The sequence below is a fragment of the Ruditapes philippinarum genome, unplaced genomic scaffold, assembly GCF_026571515.1.
Source record: "Ruditapes philippinarum isolate M1 unplaced genomic scaffold, ASM2657151v2 ctg2587_1_1_1_1, whole genome shotgun sequence".
NCBI classification, from domain to species: Eukaryota; Metazoa; Mollusca; class Bivalvia; order Venerida; family Veneridae; genus Ruditapes; species Ruditapes philippinarum.
The window spans coordinates 45,513-55,451 of NW_026866427.1; the positions used below are offsets into that span (position 1 = coordinate 45,513).

Sequence of the window (9,939 nt, forward strand, 5' to 3'; positions counted from 1 at the left end):
TAAGCTGAAGCTTTCTCTAATTCAGAAAACATTTGTTTTAGTTTCTGTTTTTACTATGTGTACATAATGAAAATCAATGCCCCGGGCAAGGCCAAGTTAACACCAGGGGCAAAATTTGAACAACTTTTGTAGAGGACCTATTGATGATATCATATAGCAAACATCAAACCTCTAAGCCTTGTACCTTCAGACAAGAAGATTTTATTAATTCAAGTAAACTTTTAATTATAAAACTATCGCCTCTGGTGCAGGGCAATTTTAACACTAGGGGAGTAATTTTAACAACTTTGATAGAGGACCCATCGATGATATTAAATAACAAATATCAAAGCTCTAAGCCTTGTAATACCAGACAAAAAGATTTAAAAAAAAATTCAATATGTACATAGTGAAAATAAATGGACCCTGGGGGCGAGGCCAATTTTGACCCCAGGGCTATACTTTGAACAATCTTGCTTGAGGTTCACTACACAATGTTTCATGCAAAATAATTAAGTATCTAACCTCTAGCCTTTGTCAATTTAGCGAAGATGATTATTTAAGATTTTACTTTATGCATATAAGTAAACTATCGCCTCTGAGTCAGTGCAATTTTAACGATAGGGGCATAATTTAAACAACTTTGGTAAAGGACACATAGATGATATTTATACCAAATATACACAGCTCTAAACCTTGTACCTTCAGACAAGTAGATTTTTTTTTAAGAAAAAAAATACTATATGTACATAGTGAAAATCATTGACCCCAGGGGCGGGGCCAATTTTGACCCCAGGGCTAAAATTTGAACAATCTTGCTAGAGGTTCACTACACAATGTTTCATGCAAAATATCTAACCTCTGGCATTTGTTAATTTCGAGAAGATGATTTATTTTTTAGTTTTTACTACATACATATAAGGAAAACCTATGACCAAAGGGCGGGGCTAATTTTGACACTAGAGGCAAAACTTTGGTAGATAATATCATATACCAAATATCAAAGCTCTGAGCCTTGTACCTTCAGACAAGAAGGTATTTTAAGTTTATAGTCTATGTACATATAGTGAAAATCAATGACCCGCGGGCAGAGCCAATTATGACCCTAGGGCTATAATTTGAACAATCTTGGTAGAGGTCTACCAGACAATACCTTATGCAAAGTATCTATATTCTAGGCATTGTGGGTCTTTACAAGAAGATTTTTTTAATTCATTCTTAAAATTCCTTTTGGTTGCCATGGCAACCAGATTTCTGCATGGAATGAAATTCTTTGAACAACTTGGAAGCCCTTCATCCAAGAATCAATCCTGCAAAGTTTGGTTGAAATTGGACAAGTCGTTTATCACAAGAAGATTTTTTATATTCACTATATAATCTATATAAAACACATACAAACACACTCAAATATACACACAGTTGAATCGCTATATGCCACCGCATCGCAGATGCTGCGGTGGCATAAAAAAGGGAAATAACTGGGAAAAATGGATGGCACAGTTATATAACTGGGCAATAAAATGAACTTGGTATTGATAATTTATTGTGGTAATTATGAAGCTTTCAGTATAGATATAACATAAGATATATCCAACTTGCCGTTTTAGGTTAACCAATTATGCATTTTCTAAGTACTGAAAAGGGCAATTACATGGTAAAAATGGCAGCAATAGTTGTGTAACTTGCCCAGATCATGGGCTTTGTGTTGATAAGTAAGTGTGTAAAGTATAAAGCCATTGATATAGGTAGTACTTAAAAAAAATCCAGCTTTCCATGTAAGGTTAACCTAATGAACGGTTCAATTACTTTATGCCCGCCCGGCAAATTAAAGCCATTAATATATAAAGGGTTGACCTGTAATAGCCCCAGTGAAGAGTGAAATATGACTCTCATCACCTACAAGTAAATTGGAGTTATATTCAATTAAATTTTTAGATTTTATTGCACAAACATTTTAATTATTATCTTAAATCTTGATATGGACTATGATTTCAGGGTAAGTAAGACAGTTCTCCATATACTTTCTCTGTTTGATTGTGTTTTACGTCACACCATTGGTGACCAACACAGTATAGGTCATTTGGCGACATTCCTGCATTACTGGTGAAGGAAGACCTCAGGTGCCCTTCTGTGCATTATTTCTCTATAAACTTTGTATATAGTTAAGCTATTAATTACCTTTGACAGTTACACTGACAGAGTCTTCAACAGGAGAAGTAGATAAATAAGTGACACTTATTTTGTAACTTCCACTGTTTCCCTCATTAACATTTGTCAGAGTTATCCCACCATTGCTTTTATGTACAACATTAAAGTTGTCAATTACAGTAGGAGCTCCTCCTCCTCCTAAACCAAGCTGCATGATAGTTTTTGTATTTGAAGAACTGTAAGTATGTGACCAGGTCACAGACGAAATATCTGCAGCATTGCCATAGACCCAATCAAGATCAACATCATCTCCAACACATACTGTTTGTGCTACAAGTGAACTGGTTATCTGACTGTCTGAAAAGAAAGTAAACAGGGTTTTCATAAAGAGGCACCAGCGCAGATTTGACTGCTTTAAATGATCTTTGGACAGCCTCAAATTTGCCAAAAGAAACAAACAAACAACAAGAGCGATCACCGATCAGATGTGTACCCTCATGATTGCATGTTGCAGCTACTTAATAGCAGGAAACACAAAAATCATTGACAGGGCGAAATGCGTTTATTATTTAAAGGCCATTATTTGGCAAAAATCATTGTTTATACAAATTTATTTTAGTTCGATTGTGGTTGATCAGACTGCGCAGATGTGCAGGCTGGTCTGGATCTATGCTGGTCGCAAACCCATTATGTTGGTTTTGTCGTGACGCGGCTCATTTGTGTTTTATTTCCCTTTGCATTTATTTCCCTTTGAAGGCCATCAATATTTTTTCAGTCAAGGCCCCTGTGACCTTGACCTTTGACCTGGTGACCTTAAAAGCAGTAACGGTCATTTACCAATCATGACTAACCTCAATGCCAAATATGAAAATTTCAATTATTTGACCTTCAAAGCCAAGGTCATTTATGAGTGAAGGTCAATGTCTGCCTGGTTTTTTTAAATGTTGAAGTTTGAAGACAATCCATTCAAAAATAAAGTTACAGCCAATAATAGCAAGAACAAGCAAAATTTGGACATTTGACCTTGAAGGTCAAGGTCATTTATGGATGAAGTCAAGGTTACTGTGGTCTACTGAAAGGTCTTGCCCCAAAGGTTGTTGTGGCCAAGTATGAAGACAATACACCATGAACTAAAAAAGTTATGATCCAGGTACAAGTTTGCGAACGGCAAACGCTGCCAGCACTATAACAATACCTCTATTTTTATTTTTTTTTTTTTTTTTTTTAAAAAAAAAGTCAAGCTAAAAAGTGACGACAATCCAAAGTTTTAGATGATTTGCATTAAAAATTAACGGTAAGTATCTAGAAACGAATATTGTTCTAGAAAATAAAACAATGATCTTTAAAATGATAAATCATGAAAATCTGTGAAGGATAAAGAACCCGCATTTATGATTGAACATAGCTAGTTACAGAATATCAAAAGCCCATCGAGAAATGTTTACGTCCGCAATCTTGATTTTACTGACGCGATCAAATCAAATTTTTTGATCATTGATTAATCTTATGTACGTCAATCACAAAATAATATTATTGTTAGTTACTCTTTTTTATGATATAAAATTTTAATTTCGTGTAATTATTTCTTTGATTATAGCATATTCCTTTTTTAAATCGTCAAAATGACCTGACGGGTACCTGCTTAATATCGGCCTGTATGCAAAAAATGTGTTGCTTTTCTTTTGCCGATGTTTTAAATGTGTTAATATATCGAAAATCAGTCCTTGTGCAAAATAATTTATTGCTGCACTTAAGGACGTTTTCGGGAGTTTTCATATAGACATATTAGCAAAATTAAAACTGTTCAATAGAATTTCTTTTAACTTGGCATGTTATTAGAAAATGATAACAGAAACATTTAAACGAAAACTAGAAATGTGTCCATAGGACACGGGTGCCCTAACACTCCACCGATTTATCAATCTTATGTCTCTAGTTCAAATATATTTTTTGGCTACATGTGCCAATGTTTAAAACTAAAAGTCTTTTATTAAGTTAAGGGCAAATACTGAATAAATCCACAAGAAAACCCCAAGGTGCATATGTACACATGCTGACCAACATTCTTGTAAACTTTCAGGCCTACATGTCATAAACTTTTTGCAACACAAGTACAATATTATGAATTTTTAATAAGTCAAGGGCAATAACTCTAAAAATACTAAAAGTATCCACACGAAAAGACCCAGTTGCACAACTACACATGCTGATCAACATACCTGTAAGGTGACTCTTGGTCACATACATTTTTAGTTTCTTGCGACACAAATTGAAAATTAGAAATTTTTACTTATTCAAGGGCAATAAGTCTAAAAATACTAAATATATCCACACAAAAATACCCAGGTGCACAACTTCACATGCTGATCAACATTCCGGTAAGGTTTCATGACTCTAATTCAAATATTTTTTGAGTTACGTGCGACACAAGTTGAAAATTGGAAATGTTTACTTATTCAAGGGCAATAACTCTAAAAATACTAAATATATCCACACAAAAAACCCAGGTGCACAACTACACATGCTGATCAACATTCCTGGAAGGTTTCAGGACTCTAGATCAAATATATTTTTTGAGTTACATGCGACACAAGTTGAAAATTGGAAATTTTTACCAAGTCAAGGGCAATAACTCTAAAAAATACTAAATATATATACATGTATACATGAAAATACCCAGGTGCACAACTTCACATGTTAATCAACACTCCTGTAAAGTTTCATGAATCTACGTCAATAATTTGTTGAGCTACGTGCGACACAAAAAGGGAACGGATGGACGGACGGAAGGACGGACGGACGGAGATTATTTCTATATCACCGGCCGCCTTTCGGCGAGGAATTAAAAAAAGAAATAAAATACACAAAATATAAAAAAATTTCCTTACAGGTATGCTATATCATACCAAAATGTACTAGGAATATTTAATGCAAAAAGAAATAACAAATGTACAGATACTCCAAGTAAATCAAAGACGTAAAGTATTTATTAACCTTTAAAAGCAATCAATAATTGACACCTCAAATATGTAATTCTGATCAGTTGTGTCGCATCCAATTATGTCGCGCTTCAGGCTGTAAGCATGTTGTGTGTGTAAAGCACGTTATACACAGATTATAATGCCTTAAAGTGCCTGTTGACATTTTTATTGAGTGTGATTTGAACATATGTAGGATTTTATTCAAATTATTAAAATTGATCAAGGAATAAAAAGTTAGAAGGGGGCGCCGAATGTAGGACAAAACCCCACACGTCATTACCCCACACCTCAAAATTTTATAGAGTGGACACCACACCTGAATTTTGTGACGATAGTTCTCCTCTGCATAGATTCTTTATGATATTTAGTGGTTTAATACCTAAATTGTCGGTAAGTTAAATTGTAAACAAATATGTTATCCTGTGTTTAAAAGAAGAGTTTGGCCTTTCATCAATAAGTTAATAATACATCAAAAATAAATGATAAGATTTAACAACTTATTCGTAGCAATTATATGATATAACGGGCATATTTTTATTATTACTAAAAATATCAGAACAATTCGTCCTTAAAATCATTCGAACTTAATGCCATTCGGATCAATATTCGGCCCATTATCAATATATCTTGGATGCTTGATTTCTTCAACTTCAGTAAACGATCTTTAAGTATAACTACATTATTGGGTATAAATATAGCTCAAGGGTGCTGAAAGTCAGCCTCTGCCCAGCTCCCGAAGTGTCATCATCACAGAAAGAATTAATTAATATTTTAGTTTAATTACTTTAATTCTTGCACTAATTACAAAGTATATCAATTGCATCAATGTTATATTGCGTTAGGTGTAATTGTTATAACTAAAGTATTGAAAACTCGATATCGACGTGATTGATTTTTCTATATATTAAATAGCCTAAAAAGTGTCACCCCAATTTTATATAAAGTTCAAGTAAAGCACATCAACTATAAAGGCACGTTACTGTTATAAACAATAGTTAATTAAACTTGATTCCAAAGTTTGAATAAATCATTTTATAATCATTTGTAACCAATCAACTGGCAAAGTAGCCATAAGAAAAATTATATGTATTTAACAGCTAGCCCGTGCACGTTACAATTTTATAGAGTGGACATAACCCCATACCTCTTCATTATTTGTTATAAAACCATACAATTCATATGATTTTGATCTTGCTTGAAAAGAACAAAACAGAATATTTACTAAAGTTTGATCTAGGTACTTTAAATATTTTACATTGTTCCTTTGTTCATGACAATTAATGGTATGTTATATTTTGTTTCAATATACAATACAATATGATTAAATGATAACAGACTATACCAATATTACAAACTGTTAAATAAAAGTCAAAGGGTAAGCATACAAATACTACAAACTGTTATATAAAAATCAAAGAGTAAACATTCATTAATCTTAATTAACATTAATTAATCAAAGTGTTTTCCTTCAGTTTTATTAAGAAAATTAGGAGAGACGTCGGGCTTTATACCTCGCCGAAATTTTTCAAAAGTTTATTACAATAAAATTTGACTCGAAATAGTTTACGACGAATAAAAACAAATAGGAAAATTTGGCAAAATGTAAGCTAAAATAAATTACCAATGAATGCTGCCTTAACTGTGAAAAGTATAAGTATCCTGAATTCGCTTGACAGTGCCATGTTCAGACTTTTAGCTGTAGCCTATGGTTAATCACCACAAATTTTTCGCTACCTATAAAAGGTTGAACACTACTAATTATATCTATCTATCGTCTGTACATTGTTATTAATTCTGATATCAAAAATAACTATCAGGGAAGTGTAATCGGATAGTTACCAAAGAAGCAATTAATTACTGCAGAATTGAATTATCTAGATTTGAGATATGAACATTAACTATTTATACCCTTACAATTTTAATAATAGCAAATGGGCGCATATTGTTCAAGATTTTGGTCTCTAGCAATTAATCCAATCTCCTAGTAGAGTTACTAAAGATAAATCTACTATAAATGACCATTTATACGTATCTTCCCTTAACCATATTTATGATCTTAGTGTCTCTGATTTAAGCTTAAGCGATCGCTGTCTATTTGCTATCGTTTACAATAAATTGTGTTACAAGAAGGGAGGCAATTGCTTTTTCGCATAAAACGATAAATTATCGTTCTTTCAAGAATTTTAATGAACAAGTATTTAAAATGATTGCAATGCTTTTAATTTTGATATTATTGAAATTGCAGAGCCAAATAACTCATTTGATGTTCTATACAATGTGCTTGAAGCATTATTTATAAACATGCGCCTGTAAAAGTAATGCGTATTAAAATGACTTAACAACCAGATTGGTATTCTGACGACATTAAAGAGGCCCGCAATAAAAAGGATCACTATAAAAGATGTAAAGACTAGATTAATCATAAGTTATGTAGCAATAAATGCCAGACTGTCATTAAAAAGAGTAAGAAGATGTTTTCTAATAAGGTAGTTAAAGATTCAAGAGATTTTAAATATTTATGGCAAAATTTAAAAGAGAATATATCAAATGAGAATAAGCAGCAACCGTCTTTACCAATCACTTTAAACATTAATGAGCTTCTATTTGAAGGAAATGTGAATGTTGCAAATGCATTTTAAATAAACATTTTACAGAAATTTCAAAACTAATTAAGAAGTTTAATTATAATGTTAACAATATTTCGTATTCAAAAGATTTTCTAGATCATAAACATAAAGATAAGCAATTTGACATTGATTTCATAACAGCATTTGAAGAAAGCAGCTATATTGACAACCTTGATAAAAGTTAATACTCTGGCATTGATGGAATTGGTCCGAATATGTTAAAACTATGTAAAGACTCTATAACGAGAGCAATACCTTCAAATATTAAGAAGAGTATTTCACTAGGTCTATTCCCAGATAAAACGAAACTAGCACGTGTTGTACCTTTACACAAAGGGGGAGATAAGTCAAACCCCAATACTTATAAGCCAACATCTATCCTCACAACCATTTCAAAAGTACTTGAAAGGCATGTTGCAAATCAGCTAAATAATTATCTTCATTATACTAATACCATTAATGAACACCAGTCAGGTTTCTGGAGACATCATTCTTGTCAAACGGCTTTGATCCGCCTTATAAATGCTAGGCTTACGAAAATTGATAATGGAAATAAAAAAGGTGCTGTAATTTTATATTTAAAAAAAGCCTTTGATTTAGTTCACCATAATATACTGGTTCATTTATTAAAACTTCTTATCATTTTTCTGAAAACTCTGTACAATTTTCCAGTAATATCTCTCTAACAGAGAACAAATTGTAAAGTCAACAATGATAAATCTGAAAGCTTACCGGTTGTATCAGGTGTGGCACAGGGCTCAATCTTAGGTCCTATACTGTTTCATTTATATGTAAATGATATATCAGTCGCTTCGAATTCAGACATTGATATATATGCTGACGATTCAACATTACACATAGCTGACCAAAGTTTGAGTAATATACAGTCTGAGATGCAGCTAGACTTATTAAAAATACAGGAATGGTGCACTCTCAATAATATGGCCATTAATCCAGAAAAGACAACATGCATGATTATTGGATCAAAATGTAAAATAAACAAGATATGTTTCTAAAACATGTATGCCCCCTATCGGCAGTCCAATTAGTCATGTGATCAGGTTATTATGGCTGACTTTTGACCTATTGAAAAATCAATAAGGGTTAATTACTGATCATGACTAGTCAGTAAGTAATTGTGACCGCAAAGGTTGTGCAGCAATTTTATGACAAAGTTATTCCACATCTTATTAAATAATAGATGCATAAATTTTATGAATTTTATTAATGACAGCCAAGTTGTTATATTACATAAGACATTGAAATGTGTATACCAATTTTTTTTTTAATTTAATAAAAAAATATCAACCAAGGCAATAGAATAGAGAAATACGAAACCCCTAAAGAAAGCACAACACGACAAAATTGAAAATGTTGCAGGCTCGGTTTGATTGAGCCTGTTCATGGACGGTACTGGGAAGTGCAAGTTACCTTCCACGCCCCCTAGCACCGGCTAAAGCAGAATTTAACGTTTAAGGATCGAAAATATAACATCATTGATTAAATATACGGGGAGACATTTTTACAACAGCCATACGGCACAAATAAGACGGATGTGACAATAAAATAGAGAAATACAAAATCCATAAAGGAAACCCAACACGACAAAATTGAAATTGTTGCAGGCTTGGTTTGATTGAGCCTGTTCATAGACGGTACTGGAAAGTGCAAGTTACCGTCCACGCCCCCTAGCACCTACTTGATTTGTTGAGTTATTGGTCAGAAACAGTGTTAACATACAAGGTCAATATGACGTTGATCTTTGATCCCTAAATCAATAGGGGTTATATACTTGCCAAGACGAATGAACCGAGAGAACTATCAGTTATCTAAGCATATAAAGGAAAATACATTATATTTGCATTTACTATGAACTTCCATACATTGAACAGAATATTATTACAATTATTTTAATGGAAAATCAACCAGGGATAAAATCAATCTAATAATAATACATGTGTACAACTGTGCCATGCTTGGTTAGAAGATTCCGATTAAGGTATACTTGAGTAATTGCCATATTTAGGATTTAAAGTGTTGTATGACTTAGAATTAGTATATTTATAAATAGAGTACTATCAGTGCGATAGTACTATTGGAAAATGAGTTAATATTTTTTTGCTTTCTTTCAGTTTATTGATGTTTCGCTCTCTAAACGTATTAATAAACTTCAATCGCCCATTCAAATGCGCTACCTTATATAA

General features: G+C 32.6%; 1 protein-coding gene across 1 annotated transcript; it reads right to left on the reverse strand.

Moving 5' to 3' along the window:
• Nucleotides 1-2,157: 2,157 nt before the first annotated feature.
• Nucleotides 2,158-6,884, reverse strand: LOC132732441 (uncharacterized; the record flags this gene model as incomplete). Its single annotated transcript, XM_060718854.1, has 2 exons — nt 6,730-6,884; nt 2,158-2,484 (listed from the first exon to the last, which is right to left on the reverse strand). Coding segments are annotated over exons 1-2 (388 nt in total), but the record flags the coding sequence as incomplete, so codon positions are not given.
• Nucleotides 6,885-9,939: the final 3,055 nt, after the last annotated feature.